This window comes from Microtus ochrogaster, chromosome 4 (genome assembly GCF_000317375.1).
Source record: "Microtus ochrogaster isolate Prairie Vole_2 chromosome 4, MicOch1.0, whole genome shotgun sequence".
Classification (NCBI taxonomy): domain Eukaryota; kingdom Metazoa; phylum Chordata; class Mammalia; order Rodentia; family Cricetidae; genus Microtus; species Microtus ochrogaster.
The window spans coordinates 47,600,675-47,620,495 of NC_022011.1; the positions used below are offsets into that span (position 1 = coordinate 47,600,675).

The 19,821-nt window shown below is 52.8% G+C and overlaps 1 protein-coding gene across 1 annotated transcript in view; it reads right to left on the reverse strand.

The window, feature by feature from the left end:
* Positions 1–5,446: 5,446 nt before the first annotated feature.
* Positions 5,447–19,821, reverse strand: part of Med27 (mediator complex subunit 27) — a 190,152-nt gene continuing 175,777 nt past the window's right edge. The window contains exons 7-8 of the mRNA XM_005346174.2: positions 7,274–7,351; positions 5,447–5,853 (exon numbers count right to left, since the gene is read on the reverse strand). Of these exons, the coding sequence (XP_005346231.1) occupies positions 5,719–5,853; positions 7,274–7,351 (213 nt within the window). The 3' untranslated portion in view covers positions 5,447–5,718. The remainder of the gene's footprint in view (positions 5,854–7,273; positions 7,352–19,821) is intronic.

Genomic DNA, 19,821 nt, shown 5'->3' on the forward strand with positions numbered 1-19,821 from the left:
GCTGAGTGCTTGCAGCTTCTCTGTGACTCCGACAAAGTCATACGGAACAATCTATCCCAGACACCAGCACATGCTCTCCAAGTGTTTCTCCTTTTCTGCAGCTGAGACAGTATCCTGACTCAGTTTCCATCACGTGCACCAAGGAACTGGGTCCCCGATGAACTGCCCGGAGTTGCCTATCCACTGCTGCTGGGCTTTTCGGGGAGAAGGGTACATCATCTTGATACTCCACAGTCTGACCTTTGTTGAGAGGAACCAGCAGTTTCATAGCACACAGTGTGATCCCGCTTTCCACAGAAGCCATTCTTGTCCCCAGAGGCTGGCAGCAGTGCACCCCTGGCGCTCTGGAGGTGCCAGCTAGCAGAAATGACCGCATTCTTTTCCTGCTTTGTTTATTACCATTACCTACTTCCCTCCAAGGGCTCCTTTTGTAAGGGAGAAAGAGCTTCTGACTGAGATGGGGGTGCCAAAGCCCGAGTCAGTCTGAATGCTTGGTGCAGGCTAAGGCATCACTGGGCTCTCTCACTGCCATCCTGGGCTGGCTCAACAGCCTCGGGTCTCCCATTTACACCCTTCCCTGCCCCCATCTGTCCTAGGAGAAGCAGGCCATGCACGATGAAGCCTGTGGCTGTTGAGGTGCTCCTGTCCCTGAGTGGCACACCTTGTCTCCCGGCTGGAGTTCCTTCTTGGCTACTGGTCACCTCAAGGTTTTACAAGGAGGGAACTTGACGCGTCTGTGAACTTGAAGGTTCAGCTTTTCAAGTAGTTTTCATGCATAGGAAATGCAATTTAAATTTTTAAAAAAATAATTTTATTTACTTTGTGTATGTGTACATGGATGCTCACGTGTGCTCGTGCACCTGTGGAAGCAGAGGCTGACATGGGGTGTCTTCCGCTGTCACTATTCTCTTGCTCTCTTTCCATATATGTTTGTACATATGACATTTCATGTGCGTGTGCGCACACTTGCATGTGTGGGTCACGGCATACCATAACACGTGTGTGGAAGTCAGAGGACAGCTTTGAGGAATGATTCTCTCCATTGACCCTGTGGGTCCCGGGTATTGAACTCGGGTCATTAGAGTTGGTGGCAGGAGTCTTTACCAGCGGAGCCATATCTCCAGTCCTCCACCTCACATTTCTTGAAGCAACATCTTTCACCGAATCTCAAGTATACTACCTTGGTCAGTCTGACCAGTCAGTAGTTGCCATGTTGCTTTGGGTTACAGACACGTGTGTGTGTGTGTGTCTATGCTGGCTTTCACGCGGGTTCTGGGGATTGAACTCAGATACTCACGCTTGCATAGCAAGCACTTTACCCACTGAGCCATCCCTGCACCGTGTTTCGGTTTTATGGAGCCCGAGTCTCAAGCTGGATTCCAGGCCAGCCTTGAACTTCTGGCAACATTCCTGCCTCCCCTTCACTTGGGCTGGGATTACGGACGTGAGCCAGCATGCCTAACTGCAATTGAAGACTGGGTTGAGGTTCTCTTCTTACCTTTAGACCAGGGGCTGGGGAGACTAGAATGGCAGACCCTGGGGCAGCCCACTGTGCTAGGTACTAAGCCTAACTAGCTACCTAGGAAGACAGTTAGCGTCTGGTCCTGGGGACTTGGGTGGAAGAGCCCTGCTAGCTGCTGTAGCAGTGTTAACCAAGGTGGGCAGGATTGGGTGCAGTCTTTCCTGCCCAGCATGGGCCCAGGTGAGCTCCGACCATCTTCAGTGTGTCTGTGGAGACGGAGGCCAGGCAGAGTGTAGAAAGGCCAGTTTTCCTTTTCTGTCTCTGCCGGACCTGGACGACACCTCCTATCAGGTTTGTGGGGGTCCAGATCTTGGGAGAATTCTTCTGGTTGATGATGTCCCTCCTCCACCCAACTGGGGTGACCTTAAAAGGCTCTCAATTTAGCATCAAGCCCACTCTCTGACACTCCAAATGTAACGCTGACTTTTGCACATTAACATGGAAAGATCACCGTTTTGTGGTGTCCATGGTGTTAAGTGTGAAAACTTCACTCGATACCAAAAGGTCAAATCCCGATTTAGCCCAAGGGAAAAAAAATCTGGACAACCTTTCACAGGCTCGCTTGCTCCATTCCGTCAGCTGCTAATGGGTGTCAGAGCAAGTGGCCAGCAGAAGGTGCGGGGCAAAGGGCTGGCTATCCAGAGGCAGCAAATTCCAGCAGGTGGGACGGGCTCTCAGACGTCATCCAGCCTCTAAGGTCCCTCATGTGTCAGTGGGGAAGACCCTTCACTAGGTTCCTCATCTGTAAAGTGGGAACTGCACACACCTGCCTGGGATGGAGCCTGACAACATGTATGAAACACTTGGTCAATAAGAGATGTGGGGCCGGGTGGTGGTGGCGCACGCCTTTAATCCCAGCATTCGGGAGGCAGAGGCAAGCAGATCTCTGTGAGTTCGAGGCCAGCCTGGTCTACAAGAGCTAGTTCCAGGACAGGAACCAAAAAGCTATGGAGAAACCCTGTCTCAAAAAAAAAAAAAAAAAAAAAAAAAAAGATGTGGAACTAGAGGGTCACCATATAGCTTGCAGGTCTGGCCAGAGGTTACCCTCAGAGAATCCCAATCATGTGAAGGGCCTCATGTTGCCCAGGCTGACCTCGAACTTGCTGTGTAGCTGAGGATGATCTTCAACTTCTTATTCTCCTGCCTTTACCTCCTAAGTGCTGGGATTGTAGGGGTGTTATCAGCACACCCAGGTATATGTGGTGCTGGGACTGCATGTGTGGGTACTCCACCAACTGAGCCACACATGGCCCCAAATCACATGACACTCAATGTAGCAGTCACCCATCACCTTTGAGCTCCAGGACCTGGGGACTGCCATTACTGCAGTCGTCCACTTCTGACTTTCATGACAATCTGCCCTCTGGGAACTGACCTCTAGCCAACTTCAGGTTTTACATCAACTTCAGGTTTAAGTCTCCTTTTTATTTCAATAGCTGACATCCAAGCCAGGTCATTTCACCCTGATCGCCAAGCACCAAGCATTCCGGGATTTCCTCCATTCTGGACTTTATCAAAGGTGTTACCACTCAAACTTGCCTTCCCAGGACTGAAGGGTGAGACACTCTCAGAGATGAGAGCAGCTTACAGGTCCAACTCTGTAGTCCCCTCTCCTTCTTCCTTAATTAGGGGATGTCAAAAAAAAAATACAGAAAATCAGATGCACGATGGTTTAGTTGGTAATGGCACCTGCCCCCAAGCTAGACAACTGGAATTCATTTCCCAGAACTCACACAATAGGCGCGAACTGATTGATTACTATGAGCTGTCTTCCAACCTCATTTGTGCAGTAGCACGTGTATCCTCTGCACACGTGTACACCCTACACACATATGCACACATGCACACACACTAAATGAGCAAGTGTAAAGAAAGGAGAAAAGAAGTACATCAGAATAGCAGGTATGACTCTACAGTCCAGTCTCCATCACGGGCGCCTCACAGACGACATGTTTGGTTGGCAAGGCTTCCTTCTTTCACACTGGATTACCAACCTTGCATGTCTAACTAGCACAGAGGAAGCCACTTAACCACTGTCACACAACTAGCGAAGGCTGGAGCACAGGTCCAGGGCCCTTTATCCGTCATCCGCTCACCCTGTGCTATTGTTTGTGGAAGGCTTCTCTTCGATGGCCACTTCTCCGTCTCCACAAACCTGGTCAGACGATTATGATCCGTGGAAGCAGGACACGGCTATCTGTCCTGACGAAGGTGTCTGAGGGTGACAGGGGACGCTCTTGCTCTGAGTGGGAGCAGCAGCTGGCCTGAGGCTGGGCAGGGGGTCTGCTTGTGAAGTCACTGATGCAAACAGGCTGCAGCGGGTTGGGGCGCTACAGAACGGATGGGGATGGCTTCTCACAATGCGCCTCGCCCTCACTGAAATCTTGCCGGTCCTCTGGGACATTTCTGCATTTGCACATCTCGGGAGGTGCTGTCTGCCAGCTGGCAGGCACGAGGCACTCATCACTCTGCACATGCCCCAACTTGGTCATAGCCAGGGTACTGCCACTGTCACATGAGCAGCGCACACCTCGGCACAGCGCTGGGGCTGCTGTCTTTGGAAAGGTTTGCAGTACTGGGGGGGAATTTTGGTGCTAACCCAGTGTTGTTCACTTTCTTTAAAGAAATGAACAAGGGTCTTAGGAGACAAAGTAGAAGAAATGGCATCTTTGATCTTGATGAACTATGGCATGGAATGCTAATGAGCTCTCTGGCACACCCTGAATGACAAGCACACCTCTCAAATGGGCAGTAAAGGGAGCAGTGTTTCCCAGAGTAGAGGGCCTCTGAGGCCCATGTCACTGTTACTGGGGTGGCTGGAGAGTGGATCACTGCTCACCCTGGGAGCATGGGGTAGCAGGTTGGGGCCTCATGTTGAATGGTACTGTGGTAGGCACCCCTTACTCAGGGATGGCTGAGAGGTAAGAAGAGTACTGGAATGTCCCTTCCAGAGCCAGTTCAGTTCCCAGTAGCTCACAACTCTGTAATTCCAGTCCCAAGGTGCATGTGGCATATAGATATACATTCAGGCAAATCACACACACACACACGCACGCACGCACGCACGCACATGTGAAACAAAAGCATCTAAAAAAAAACTGCCTTGGTTCATCCCAATCCCATGGAGAGGTGGGAGGCACTGGGTGGTCGTGGACCACTCTACTGTAAAGAAAGCAGTGGTTTTTTTGTTTGGTGTGGTGGTACACGCCTGTGAACCTAGCATCTGGGCAAAGCTGCTTAAGTTTAAAGCCAGCCTGGGCTTCATAGCAAGACATCATTGCCTCAAAACAAAACAACCCCAAAAAACAAAAGGGAAGGAAGGCTGGAGATAAAAGGACCCAGAGAGAGAGGAAAGAAGAGACAGACAGAAGGAGGGAGAGGGAGGGAGGGAAAGAGGGAGGGAGAGAAAGGAAGAGAGTGGATTTCCTGTAGGCTGGATAAATCCCTCACAGGGAGGGCGGTTAGCCTTTCACAAAGTGGGTGCGGCTCTGTTAGGACTCCAGGCTGCACAGGGCCAACCAGCCTGCTGACCCTGACTGCACTAGCAGGGGGTCTAGCTGCCACCTGGGAAGGCCCACTCTAGGTACCTGTGGTGCTGGCTCAATAGAGCCACCTGCAGCTCTTGCCTCAGAAGAAGCTGTGGAGGCAGACTTACAAAGAATTCTGTTTTTATTTATTATCTTCTTCTCCCCCTCTTTAGAGACAGGCCTAGACTGGCCTATAACTCCCCTTGTAGCAGAAGACAATATTAAACTCCTGATCCCCCTGTGGTGCTAGAGACTAATGAGGGCTGTGGTTGCTACAGAAGCAACCCTCGGAACTCCAGCCCAGTCCAAGGACTCTGCCGCAAGCGCAAACTCCTTAGGCTAAACTGAATCTGGAAGAAAGTCAGACATCACACAAGAAGCAAGAGACGTTGCCTTAGCCAGCGTACAAAAGGTTTACTGTTTACAAAAATAAGTTACAACAACAAGCAGACAAACCTCAACCCAAGAATAAAGAGCTCAGTCCAGTAATAGCTCATGGAACAACAGACCATGGGGCCGACTCACAGGGAAGCCAGCACATGCCCTGCTGATGAGTGACAGCCAGTTCTGCCAGCAGACAGGCCCAGGGAGAACTGTGTGATAAATGGATCAGGCTGGTCTGCGAAGGTGCTGGAGCCACGGGCTGGGCAGCAGCTGGGCTGGCTGGGGTCACTGCCGGCAGGTGTCATGGAAGGCTTCCAGGGTTCGAAAGTCCCTCCATGTTGGGGGAAGGCCATCTTGCAGAAACTTCCCGCAGCGCTGACATGGGGCCTGGAACAGCTTTATGTAGCTTCTCAACCAGGTCTGAAAAGAAGATAGACAGGAGATAAAATGTCTGGGGACTCTACTCTCCTCAGCTGCCCTTGCTGTAGGCCCAGTAGCCCAAGGATGGGCTTCAGCAGGCTTTGACGCTGGCAGACACCTGTGGTCCCAATAAAAAGCTGTCTAACCCACAGCCTATCTCCCCGTTGACTTGGTTTTGATGTCTCCTGTTCTTCTGGAGATCTTAACGCAGAAACCCCACTTCCAGAGCTGGACCGTTCCCCAAGGCTATCTGGTGCCCTGCCGAATTTCTGCAGCTCTGAGCAGCAGGCACGGGCACAGCTCAGGAGGTGCTGCGAGATTCTGTGCCAGGGCCATGTGCTCTGGGCTAATCTCATTTCAGAGGTTGTTCCTCTCTGTCACGGTGGGGCCTAACACAGCTGGGGCAGCCCCAGTGTCACCAAGTAACACAATAAGTGACAGCCACCACCCACCCTTGAGGTTGAGAGCCGAGGGCTCCCAGGCGTCATGCATAAGGATGAGGCTCAGGTAACTCAATTCTCCACCTCAAGGAGACTCACGGGCACAAGGGCCCAGCAAGCAGCCCTGAGAGCCAGGCAAGCCACATAAGTCAGTCCTGATCGTGTCAGCGGGAGGACACTGCTCTCTGAAGGCGTTGACACAGGCAGCTCCCGAGGGCCGCTTTGGCCCTTCCATAGGCGGGGTGTGCGGTTTGGAAATAAAAATGGGAAGGTGATAGGATGGTCTGTTCATTTCTGAATTCCCCACGCCAGTCAAGAGCACAGGGAAACTTGGTGTCACACACGTCAGGTAGCCAGTCTGTAGCCCACTGAAGACTGTCCCTTGCTCACTTCTCAGCACGGGGACGGATTCTCTGGGACTTTGTGGCTGAACACCCAGCATCACCCTCCCAACACCATGCACTCGGTTCTCCAGCCAGGCATAGGCCTCGTGAGAAGCGAGCACCATTCTCTCTAAGACGCTGAGCTCCTGAGCTTGGGTGACAGTGAGATGCCAGGCAACACCCTCATGCCACCGCTGCTCAGACCAGCAGGCAGGAAGCCCTGCAGCCAGAGCAGTGGGACAGAAGTAGTTCCCTGCACAGGCAAGGACAATGGCTAGTGGCTCCTAGGGACGCTGTCCTACAGGATGGTCCTGACAGGTCCGGCTGCGGAAGACCTGCCTGCCTGCTGCTCTGTGCTCATTCTCACCCTGACCTCCAGGTCTGAGAACAGCAGGAAGACAGGTTTGCCCAGCTACTGCTCCACACTTAGAGCCGGCCATAGGGTGGTGGGTTAGGAGTGGGATAGAATAGCTACTTGTCAGTGCCAGAAACTTCCGGAAGGCCACGTCTGCGGGCACTGCTTGTTCAGTTCTGATTACCCGGGGCTGGCTCATCAGACCTCTCCCTAGCTGAAGGCCTGACCCCAAAGTCACTTACCATGAAGGACCTGACCACAACATCTGGCATCTGGGGTAGTTGATAGTGGAGCAGGGCAGTGGTGGCGTGGTCTGTCACCTGGGGAACAAAGGGCAGTAACCATTAGTCAGAAGTTGCTAGCTTCAGAAGCAAGAGCCTTGCTTTGGATCACCTGCACCCCTCTCAAATAGGAAAGTTAGTGGAGTCACGAGAGGGAGGAGGCAGACAAGAGGACACAGGCCTGGAGACAAGTAGAGTGTGGAACATTCTGGCAACTGAAAATCTGGACAGGAAGGAGCATGGGAGAGGATGGAGCTCAAGGTAGGTGGGGAGGGGGACAGGGTGTCATACTTAGTCCAAAAGTGACAGACAGCAAGGGTGCAATGATCTCACCCCGTTTCCATGCTCCTCCGCCAGCCCTCCTACCCTGCCAACTCTCCTGTGGGTCTGCCTCTATCTAGCTCTTTGAAGGGTCCGTGTTCAGCATCTTTGTGGGCACACCCCAGTCTCCTAACTCCTCAGAAAAGGTGGTAGCAAGGCCTAGGGCCAGATAGCCTGAGGTCCTTAGGAGGCTATGACATAGGCACTGTCTTCTGGCCTTGATCCAGCCATACACCTTGGGCATCAGTATCTCTTTGAAACAAAGGGGCTGGCTGAGGACCCCCTGCAGGTCTGAACATCCTCAAATTAGGAGTTAACTAATTTGAGAGTTGTACTTAAATTATTGGTTTATTTGACTTCCCTCATTAGAGACTCTTTTACATTTAAAAACATTTTCTTATTTATTTTGTGTGGTGCGTGTGTGTGTGTGTGTGTGTGTGTGTGTGTGTGTGTGATCATGTGCACAGAGCAGGGCCAGAGGACAGCATCCAGGCGTCAGTTCTTTCCTCCCACCATGTGGGTCCTGGAGATCAAACTCAGGTTGTCAGGCTTGGCAGCAGGTACCTTTACCTGCTGAGCCATCTTGCTGGTAGTGGAAATTCTTGTCATTACAAATATAGTTAAAAAATAAAAGAGAACATGCCAGATAAAATCATTGAGAACAAGAATCAACACGAGCCTAACACGCACAGACTTGTCGGTTCCAGCCTCAGCGGGACACTACGGCACACCAGTGGCCAGCAGGCTGAAGGCAACAGGGAAGCAAACTGGGGCAATCGGGAGGACAGGTCTAGGCCAGGGGGCAGAGAGGAATACCTGAAGTTGTATCACAGATATGTGGGCCACTCTGCAGCCAGGCAAGCTGGCTCAGGCTCCCCAGCTTCCAGAGGGCAGTTTAGGCCCAGATGGATTTTAACCTGGTAGAGGAGGTTGTGGCATCATGCTTCATGGGGTAGACAGGCTGATCAAGCTGTTCTCCAGGAACAGCTTAACGTGCTCCCTGCCCTGTGCTACCCCTGCAGCCTTCCTACACGATCGCTCTGGGTTCACGCTGTGTCCCCAGGCCTAGAAGCACAAGGCATATAGGTGCCCAATGCACATTTTAATTAAAGAGGGGAACCTGGAAATGTGGCTCCCGGACACGGCACTGCCCTCCCGCAGAGACATCCCTCCCACAGAGACATCCACGGTTCCTGTGTTGCACAAGCCCGAGGAATTCTTTCCCCGGGTGACTTTCCCCAGTGCCAGGCCTGCTTTATTTTAAGCTTCCTGACAGACAGCTTTCTAAAATGAGCAGAGCTTTCTTCCCGGCAGTAGTAGAAACTGTGACATGACCGTGTGGCTGCTGGGAGACAAACGAGCCGTCTTTCCTTAAGATGCCCACCCAAGCCCCGCTGTCCTCCCGTTCCAGGGATGACTACTCCCCTCAGATGGGTGCTGGCCACAGCGTTGACCCTAGGAGGCTCTTGGGAGGGGTCAGACCCTTCTCTTCACCCGATGGGGCTGGAGCTGGCCTGACAGGCTGCCTCGCACTGCATGGATGTGCAGTTCTTGTGTTTCTTTTGTCTCGGTTAATACAAATGGCCACCATTGGAAATTCTGGACGCTTCAGAAGCTGTGGGGGCATCCGCACAGGTAACCACATGAGAGGGCCTGCACAAACCCCACCCCCAGGTGGCTGCCATCAGCAGGTACAGAGAAAGGTGGCCTGAGTGCCCCGGTCTCACACTACCTGCACTCATGGTGCCTGCCTGGCTCCCGTAGCCTTTGGGATTTGCCAGCCAAACCAGACATGACTGTCCTCATAAACACCAGTGCCTTGAACCCAAACCTGACATGACTGTCCCACAACTGCCTGCACCTTGAACCCAGTCCTGCATCCCTGTGGCTTCCAGAGCTTTAATTGAGCTCCTGCTTCCTGGCCTGACAAACCCGAGTCCAGGTGAGGGCGTGAGAGCTGGACTTACAAGTGAGGTGCAGGAGAGGCCTGCACACATAGCTCAGGATTGCCAAGAGGACAGGGCCGAGTCAGCGAGAAACGATCTTCTCCAGACAGGGGAAGTCAGGCACTCTCTGACCTGGCATCTGACTCACAGGCAGGATACCTAATTAGTCTGCCTGCTCCTGGCCTGCCATCTGGCCAGATGTGGCCTTCTTTTCAAAGGGTTCCATTTAAAGTTCCCCCTTTAACTGCCAAGTTTTTGCTGGTGACAGTTTTTACTCTAGCACTGATGCGATCATTTAGGTTCTCAATATCGCACCAATTTTGGCAGCATTTTAATAGAAAGAAAAAGCAGCTGACTTCTGATTGTCCCCACTTCTTCTCCAGCCCTGTTCCGATCCCTGCATCTGAACCTCCAGCACCGGGACACCGGAAGCTCCACCCGCCTGCTCTTCCTACCCCTCAGAGCATTGTTCCACCTTCAGTGAATTTTTTGTTGTTGTTTTGCACTTCCAGCAAGAGTTGTGTTTTGTTTGGCATTGAAGATGTGAAAAAAACATGCCTGAGCAACAAAAGATTGCTATTAACTAATTTTGTGAGGCCCAGGGACGGACCCAGTGTGTTGTACGCTAATGATGTTCCTCAGGAGATAAAAGCGGCCCCCTCGCGCTGGAGGCTAGGGAAGAGCACTAATGCTCCTGAGAGGCAGGCCAAGGAGGATGCTGCCTGTAGGTTGAGTGCTGCGCTGAAACAAAGCTTGCAAAAGATCAAAGTGATTGGAACCGGGGAAGGAGGGAAGGGGAGAGGATGCGAGGTAACTACCTGACAGGCAGGGACTAGGCAGGTACCACCTGTGGAGGACAGGGTCCCGAGGGGGCGGGGAGAGGCCTCACTTCCCTCACTGTAGTGGGGGACCACAGAGGCCTGGCCTGGCTCAGGGTGGGTCCCCATCTGGAGAGCCAAGGCAGCAGGCTGAGCCGACTGAAGTTTCCTCTGCCCAGCTCAAGGCTGTGAAGGTCTTTGTGCACCCAGATGGAGGAGAACTGAGCAGAGGGAGGGAGGAGGGACTCTTTCACGAGACCTTGAAGCAGCTGCCAGTCAACACTCTGGAGAGGAACTGCCAGTCAAAGCAGTCTCCTCAAGTTTCTCTGCCATACTGTGGTGCAGAGTGCCCCGAGTCTCCCTTCTAGGCTGGGCTGTGTCAATCACAAAGAAAGAAAGAGGTGCTGCGGGGAGCACGCATGTGTGGTGGCCCTCGCTGGGCAGCAGGTTCACTGCTCTATACCTGGGTCCTGCCTTTCCTAAGAGTGGGATGACCTTGAGCATGGATCCCACAGATCAGGAGAAGGACAGCATCTGACCTCACTCAACCCCCACAGCAACGCCACAGAGCAACTGTTCCAAGTGCCACTTGCAAGTCAGAGAACCAAGTTACTGGGAGCTCAAGGGACTTGCACAGGTTAGGTGGCTACTGTGTATATAGCAGCGCAGGGCTTGTCCAGACCACACCAACCTGAACTGAGAGTCAGACTCTGACCTATACCCAGTAGGCCCTCACTGCAGGCTTCTGGGGTGGACAAGTGCTCTGTGGGGTGCCAAATCCCAGGCCCTCTCCTCTCATGGGGGGAAGGGGACATCACTCCTAGGAAGGGGCTAATAAAGGCATCCAAATCTCTGGAGGTTCCTTCTGCCCTTGCTAGAGCCTCGGTCTATTTTGCTGCCAAGTGAGAGGCTCCCCTTTCCCACTGCCCTGGCTGGAGGGACAACTGAACTCACCTGTCTGTGCCAAGGGAGGGCTGGGGTGAGCAGAGCTACAGTACCGGTACCTCAAAGGCAGTGCAAAGCAGAGATGGCTGGGGGTCCTGGTGGTGGTGATGCAGAGGTCACCTGTCCAACTGTCTAGTGATGGGTCTGGGACACACCCCTTCCCCCAGCCCAGGAGTCACAGTGACCAGAACATCAGGAAAAAAACAAGGCCACAGTGGTGATGGAGGAAGGATTCAAAAAGAGGAGAGAGGGGAAGGTTTTAGACTGTCAACACCCAGCATGTTCTCCTGGAAGAGAAGGATCTAGAAGGGCGAGAGGATGATGAGGGCAATCAGCAGCCGGGGTAGGAGCGACCACATGATTTTTAGCCCGTCCCCTCGGCTGCAGCGTGGCTGTGTATTTCCTCCTGACCTCGCTCATTTCTACACAGCTTTAACTTGGGGCAGTTCGTTTCTTTTTCTAAAACAAGAGGCCCTAGCATGTCTGACCTGGGGATTGGCCACAGGGGCTCAGAAGCCCTCTCAGGTAGGAGGTACTGCTTGCCAGCCACAGCTTCTAGCAGGGGAGTTGAGGACTGTGGCTTAAGCATTCAGGAGGTTAGGATGCCCAGGCCACCAGGGGGCAGGACAGCAGCCCAAAGTGAGCTGGCTTCAGCCTCCAGCAACCCTCCATCCAACCCTCTTCCTAAAGCAAGGATTACTAAACAGAGCCGAATGCCCAAGTCTGTCCCTGCCAAGCTAGGGAGCTAGGGCCACTACTGAAGGTACTACTCCCCTGTAGGGTTCATAAACGGAAAGTTAAGTACCCATGTAACCACAAGCTGTTTACTCAAAAGAGAAGCTGTTGGGGACTAGACTCTGGCTTCCCTCCAGGCAGCACTGGCTTCCACATGCACGCTGTGGATGTGATTTGGCGGGAGGCTGGGGGATCTGGAAAGCCCTGGCTGCATCACTCCCTCACTGGACCTTGTAAGAAGGCAGGAGATGGGGTCAGGGCCAATGGCCTGGTCCCACAGGTCCTGCAGCCAGGTTTCCAGCACTCACAACTCCCTGCCCTAAAGAGAACTGGGAGAAGTCCTACCCCTGGCCTTTCCAGGGGTGACTTCAAAGCCTCTTCCTTTTAGAGAGGGTCTTACTATATAGCCCTGACTGGCCTGGAACTTACTATGTACACTATGCTAGCCTCGAACTTACAGGAATCTGCCTATCTCTGCCTCCTGAGTGCTGGGATTAATGGTGTGCACCACTATGTCGGCCACCATGGATATATTTTTTAAGACAGCAGATGCCAGATGGTAAGAGGTGCTAGGTTTCTGCCTCACTCCAGGTGCCCGCCTGATGCTTTGATGTGATGCATCTTCACAAGGCCCCGGTTCTGCTAACCTGTCCCTCCAGGTTTCAGCACCGAGTTAGCAGCAAGCTGAGTGCGCGCTGCTAATGTGCTCGTGCCATTCCCCTAAACCAGAGACATAAAACAGACCTTAGGAGGGCGAAGACGTTCTCACGCCATGCATGGACCACTCCACAAGTCTAACAACAGCAATCCTACACTAGTGAAGAGGAGCCCCAAACAATGCTCAGGAGCAAATTATTTGTGGGCTCTAGAGCCAGATTTATGGGAGCTTGATGTGTTAACAGCTTAAAGAGATAGCAGTCCCTGCTAACAACCTGCACAGGCTTTAGGATAAATACTGAAGGCAGCCTTAAAAGTCTCCATTCAATGAAAAGAGGAGTCACCATTATCTCAAAATCAGATGTTCTGAAGTCCTGAAAGTGGTGTTGGGGGCTACGGGAGTTCTGCAGATAGAAGCCTCTAAAACACGGTGGGGCGGAAGCAGGGGATTTACCACTTATTATGCAGCCCTAGTCTCTAATCAGAGACAGGATTTGTGTGCCGTGGGCTCAGCAGGCCTGGGGGCCTGAAGAGGAAGCAAGGAGGCCCTCGGGGACGGGGGATTACTCAGGCAAGATCGATACTCTGCTTTTGTGATGAAGGAGGCCATCTGCATGGGCTCTGCAGAGCTTATCACTGTCACTCGGGCCAGGCCATACTGGTCTGGGGCAGAAAGGGGAGGTGGAGACAGACCCAGCTGCCCCATCAGCCCTCAGATCCCGCTGCACCTTGGGATCAAGCCCTGCATTTGAGAAGTACGAGTGTGCAGATGCCATGTGCTTTACACAGTTTCCAGCAGGCACAGACAGGGGCTTCCAAATGAGTATCTGGGTGGGCAGGGCTATACTACCCCTTTAGAGTTTCAGACATGATACACTAATGCCTGGAAGAAGTCCTCAGTTCCACGGACCCAGGCACAGACTGGCTGTGGATGACCTCCATGGTCGGCTGTGTACTTAAACACCCTGACATAGAATGCAGGGTTCTGATCCCAGGCTCACCTCCTTTCAGCCCACAGTGGACACTGCAGCAGCCTGTGAGCCTGCCTGTCCCACCACAGCTGTTTGACCTTGTCTGGAAAGCTCCTCTCTCACTAAGGCCTTCCAGTACTGACATGCAGTCTGGTGGCTACCTGTACTGACTGGTCCTGGCACTTAGGGTAAGCTCCCTCGTGTGGGGGCATCAAGCCTGACACTGCCCATGCCTGAGAACAGATGTCCCTGTTTCTAGGCTGCACTCTCTGGGAATGAGGTCCTTGAGCCAGCTCTGGACATCGGAGAGCAGCATGTCTCTGCACTGGGCACCACTGACATAATAGTAGGACCTGAACTAAGAGAGAGTAAGTGAAAAGGTGGCAGGCAGCTGGAGGGGATGGGAGGGGAGCCTGGGAGAGCAGGGACACCTCACTCCTCAGGGAGAGCGGGAGCTCTCCAGTGTCCTGACCACTGTGCACTTTCATATAGCAGGGCCGAGGAAAAGACATGGTGGGTGGGTCCTTGACATTTTTCAGGATTAAGGAATTGAGGCTCTTCATCAGGTGAAAAAGGTTTAACACTTTCCAGATGGTAAGATGCCAGACTGTCACTGGTTGCAGCAAAGTCTGGGCCTAGAGGCACTTGGATTGCTCTGCCCTCACTTGGTTATTTCTGCAGCTGACACACAGTCATGCCTATTTCTCCCTCCACTGCAGGCCACATAGGTGTGGTGTCACTGGCGGTGTGTCCTCTCAGGAAACCGTCCCAGGTCCTATCAAGCTGCCCACTGGGTACAGCGGGGAGCTGTAACTCATGTGTATTTTTACACTGAAGCTGCTTGCTCTTTGGCCAGAGGAAGAGGAGACAGGGCCAGAGAAACAGGGCAATGGAGGTTTGGTGGGAGTGATTGGGCTTGCCATGTGGCTGGAGCTTCAGTTTAGCTTATCCAAATACCTCCCTTAAAAAGGGGCCATGCACATAGCTCAGGTTTTGTGGTCCAGAGCCCCTGTGACAGCAGCAACAGCAGAAGCACATTTTAGGAAACTTTTGTGCCACGCACCTCATCGCTGGGATCGTCACAACACACACCCCACAAGGGAGGTGTGATCTGTTTTGCCTTTTTGCAGAGATGGAGTTAAACTTACTAAGGACAAATTCTTGGCCTGAGGTTACATGGCTCATGCTCTAAACTACAGGGTCCACTATGAGGAGCCAGGAGTCCTGTGCAGGAGAAACTGGCCAACAGGGAGCAGAGGGGATGGAGGGGGCCTTCCTTAGGAGGAAAAGGCCACTGGCAAGAGCACTTCCAAGGCAGAGTAGTAGGGACCACATGTACACAAAGGTTATTTTACATATCCTGCCTATGACATCAGTTCACTTCACATCATAGTCTCCAAAACAGATGAGGAAAGTGGATCTGGCCACCTGCAGATGGCTCTTGCTGGAACAGTCATCACAGGGAGCATGATGGGAAGCAGCCAGGCTTGAAGTGTATGGACCAGCAGTGCTAGCAGCTCAAGCTGTGGAATGGGGGTATCTAGGAGTGGGAGGAGACAGTCTTCCCAGAAGCAGCTGCCAGCTCTGACGGCCTGTCCTGTGTCCCTTCCCTTCAGGAAGAAGAGAGCTATCAAGATGAAGAATGGCTGTCCTGTGACCCCTCTAATGGCAGAAAACCACAAGTCACTCCTGGGGTATGTTTAAGCCACTTAGTATGTCCAAGAGGCCAGGGGGGCTGTCCAGGCTGTCCTGGGTCTATTTGCTGCACACAGCTGGATGCATGGGAACATCTGAACTGTGACTACACTGTGCCAGGGGAGCCTGAAGGAAAGAGACTTGCCTCTTCGCTAAGAGGAAACTTGTTCTGGGGACAGACACTTGTGGGTGTGGACTAGCCCTTCAGGGAGGGTGGTGGCAGTCAGCCTAAACAGTTCTTCCTCTTTTCCTTGGCTCCCAGGCCTGGACGATGTTCTTGCTTAGCTAGCCCACTTGGTCTAGACTGGCTGGTGGCTGAGGGCACAGCACCCTCTCGGATAACCATGGAACCACCTGCCTCTCTTTCCCAACTCAACAGCCTACTCCTAGATACACAGCTTGCCCCTGCTGGGAGACAGAGCCTACCTGCCTGCATGAAGCTGCTCATCTGTCCTGGAGCTTGGGAAGCTGTGTCCTCAGCTCTGTCCATTTGGGACACTTGTGGGGCAACAACATGGACACAGAGGAAAACAATGCACACTCCGCTCCTCACTGTGCTGGCTGAGGGTCCCTCTGCGTGTGACAGCCTCTCTGGTACAAGAGCTGGGTAGAGTGTGGCCTGTGCGTCTCACTTCAGTCTCGATTTCTCGGCCCCTTCAGATGTGGTGTCCTGACCAAGGGTCTTGGTTAATTTTTTTTTTTTCTGAAGAGAAATGTGGAACTTGGCAGGGGGTAGCTCAGACTATGTAGTGAGCCTCCTGGGATATGTGAGATGCCACAGTAGGGCCAGTGCTCAGGTCACACCCAGCCCAGCCTCACGGAGGGAAGGAGGGCTCTCATCCTCTGGAAACTTCCTGTGTTGGCATGGTTACCTTCCGAGGACTTGGAGCTGGCATGGACTGGATGTGAGGAGCACTAAGGGAAGAGACCACGTCATACAAGACACTCAGGGGACACAGCTTCCTGTCAGTCTCCTGTAAAGTGCCTGACGGGTGCCCAGTGGCATTTCTGGATAGAATGTCCCCAGAAAAGGCCCTGTCATCAAAGGATGGCTGAGTAAACAAACAAGGGGATAAGGGCAGTGGTATCCATTGGGCAACCCACCTGTCTACTGTGGGGTGGGATTTGATGGGCTCTGTGCCCTTCTGCTGCCCGTGGAACAATGGCAATGGCTAAGAGTGTTCTGTGGCCACTTAGGTTTGTTCTCCATGTCCAGGCGGAGACCCTGGGGAGCAGGGGCTGGCCCCTCAGAGACGATCCTTTTCTGTCCCCCGCCACCTTGCCTGTCTGGGGCCTCATGTGTTCTCCACCTTTCTCTAGTCCCTGCAAGGACTCAATGCAGCGAGTGGCTCAGACCGGCTCGCATTCCCCCCAAGTCGCTGGAGGAAAATGCACACTGTTTTGAAATGAGGGGGTTAAAGATCAAAACAGTGAGTGCTCCTGCAGAGTTTAAATGCCAGGAAAATACAAGCTTGCTTGAAGCCTAGCTGGCTCTGTGATTCTGGCCTTTCAGAGGGTCCCCTTCTTTCTAAGTCTCATTCTCTGAATCCACACTGCTGGAAACTCGTGGGCTATAAAAAGCCGCTTCGCCTTAGGATGAAGTGCAAGGCGCCTCTGGGGTGGTGCAGTAAATGACAGGCACCTGTTGGCAGGCACAGCCTCACAGCAAGCTGTCCCCCACACAGTCACTGCCTTGCACTTGGGTACAGAGTCTAATGAGTAAGATAGAAGAAAGCTTGCCGACAGTCAGTGTCCACAGACAAAGGGCAGCACGCACTTTACTCCTCATGACTGTTGTGCTAGAGCCACAGGGACTTGGGCATAGGCCTCCAGACAATGTAACAGTGGCCTGCCCTTGCTCCTGAAGCAAAAAGACATGGGTAAGCTTGCTTTGGCTCTACAAGGCCATCAGTCCCCTTCTGTCGAGAGGGAAAGACCGCAGGGACTTCCTGCCTTCCTAGCAGTGCTGGAACCAAGACAATGGTGCCAAGAAAGGGCGTCCTCAGGTGTCACCAGAGCAGTGGGGGATAGGGGGAGGGGGGCTGCAAGTGGCTTGCAGTGACCAGGGAGGTTCAGCTCAGAAGTGGGTCTACTAATGCAGTCTGCCCTGAACCCCAGCTCTCTGGAAAGTGGGCGATTCTGCTTGAGAAGTCCCCTCACTCAGGGCATAGAACCTCCTTGCCACAGCAAGCTGTTCTCCTGATGCATGGGACACTACTGCACTGGGCTGGGCTTTTCCCAATAATCTGCCATTGGACACCATGCTGGCTGGTCTGCTGGGCAGGCATAAGCAGGCTAGTGAGGTGCAGAAGAGTTAGCTCCATGCTTTCAGCCAGCACCCACTACTGGCAGCATCAATAACACCCCACGTTTCAGTGGGGGACAGGAAAACAGAAGTGAGAAAGAGTGGATCTTAAAAAGCAGAGTTTAGAAGGCTGCCAGTCAACCCTGGTCTCTGGTGCTGATTCTCAATGCTAACCATCACTCCGCAAGCTGTGCCACACAGAACTGCCTTCGCTGTGGGCCTGACCGAGGGAAGAAAAGGGAAGCGGGACAGAGTATCAGATACACCTTCTTCACGCCACCAGCACCTTCTACAAGCCTGGAGCACAGGCTCCCTGATGCTACACCATGCCACACCTGTTCCACGGGACCTGATTAGTTGGGGCTTCACTGAGAGGATTAAGCTGGGTTCTGTAGCACATTATTTTCTCAGATTCCCTTCATCTGTCAGCACAGACAGTCTCCTCCGGCAGGCTCTTCCTTGCTCCTGAGAGGAGAGAGACCCCACCCCAGGGCGGGTCAGCACTGGAGGGTAACCCCAGTGCACAGGAGTAAGGGAGAGAGGACGGAGACTCTGAGATGTCCCGCTCCATTGGGGTGAACCCACCACCTGGGGTCAGTCCGTTTTCACTACTTCAAACACGCCATGCAGAGTACAGAGGAGACTGGCAAGTGCCCACAAATCTCTCCAACTGCCCTTAAAAGTTCATTTTAGACTCTGCGGCTGGGTATGCCTGTGGGCTCAGACAAAGACTGGCAGGTTGTTTCCAGGGAGGGGTGGGTAAAAATATGGCAGCACAGTCTAAATCTGTGCTTCAGAAAATCCCCATTTCACACCCTGCCCGAGCTCCTGATACGTTTCTTATATGCATTCAAAAACAACTCATTTAGACAGAACCGTTTTTAAGAAGGCAGGGCTAGGGGCCCTACTTGAAGGAGGGTTCATTATCAAAGACCAGGTTCTGGGCTGCAGGCTGCCAGGCTCCAAGGCTTGAGAAGTCCTGAGGGCCACGGAGAAGAAATTATTGCTATGCCACAGAGGGCACAAAGAGAGAACTGGGTTAAAGGAAAGACAAACGTTGGCTTTAATGATGCTGACTCCTCTGGCAAAACAAGACCGCGATAGTGAGCGCTTTCCTCCTCCTTCTCGAAGGAACATGGAGGGGAAACCATCAAGAGCAGACAGGAAATAACTGTTTATAGCCGAGATGGTGTCCGTGTCAAGAGTGCAGAGCCTGCACAGGTCCTAGGCCCTGAAGACTGCGTGTGGGATCACAGCTCCTTCCATTTGGCTCTGGTGGGGGAAGCGAGGCTAGATCTGTACATTTCTAGGGATGCTGGGGTGAAGGAATGCTAGCAGGCCCAGAACAATGATGCTCTCAGATAAATAATGGTCTTGTTCTTGAAATAGTCTGAGCTCTATACAAGAACTTGAAGGGCAGCCTAGACAGACCCTGCAGGGACAGCCGTGGCCTGTTGTCCCTTCCTGAGCACTGTGACCAAATACCCAACCAAGTGGAGAAAGGGTTCTTTTGGGCTCACTTTGAGGGTACAGTTCCACACAGAGGGCAAGGCATGGCAGCAGGGGACTCCCTGGCTGCAGGAGTGTCCAGCTAGGATTCCACATCCCATCATCCTCCCCAGAACAGAATGGAAGCTTAAACCTCAAGGTCTGCTCCCCGGCAGCCTTCTTCCTCCACTTAGGCCTGACCTCCCAAGTTTCACCACTTCCTGAAATGGTGCCACTAGCTGGGGACCAATAGTTCAAACACATAACCCTGTGGGGGACAGTTAACATTCAAACTGTACTAATTACTGATCTTACTTAAGTCATCATATTGGGGTACCCACTTGGTCAGCTCGCCTAACTCTACCTCAAATGCCAACTGCTTCCTTCGACCACTGCTGACATCTTCCAAAGCCCTGGTACCTGTGATGGTTCATCTCTGCCCATTGGATTCGGAGTTACCATGGAAACATACCTATGTGTGTGTCTGAGTTTTTCCAGAAAGGCTGAGCTAAAAAGGGAGGGTCCACCCAGGATGTGGGCAGTGACATTCCATCTACTGGGTCCCGAATGGAATCAAAGGGAGGAAGAGAGCCAAGCACCAGCATTCATCCCTCCACTTCCTGAATTC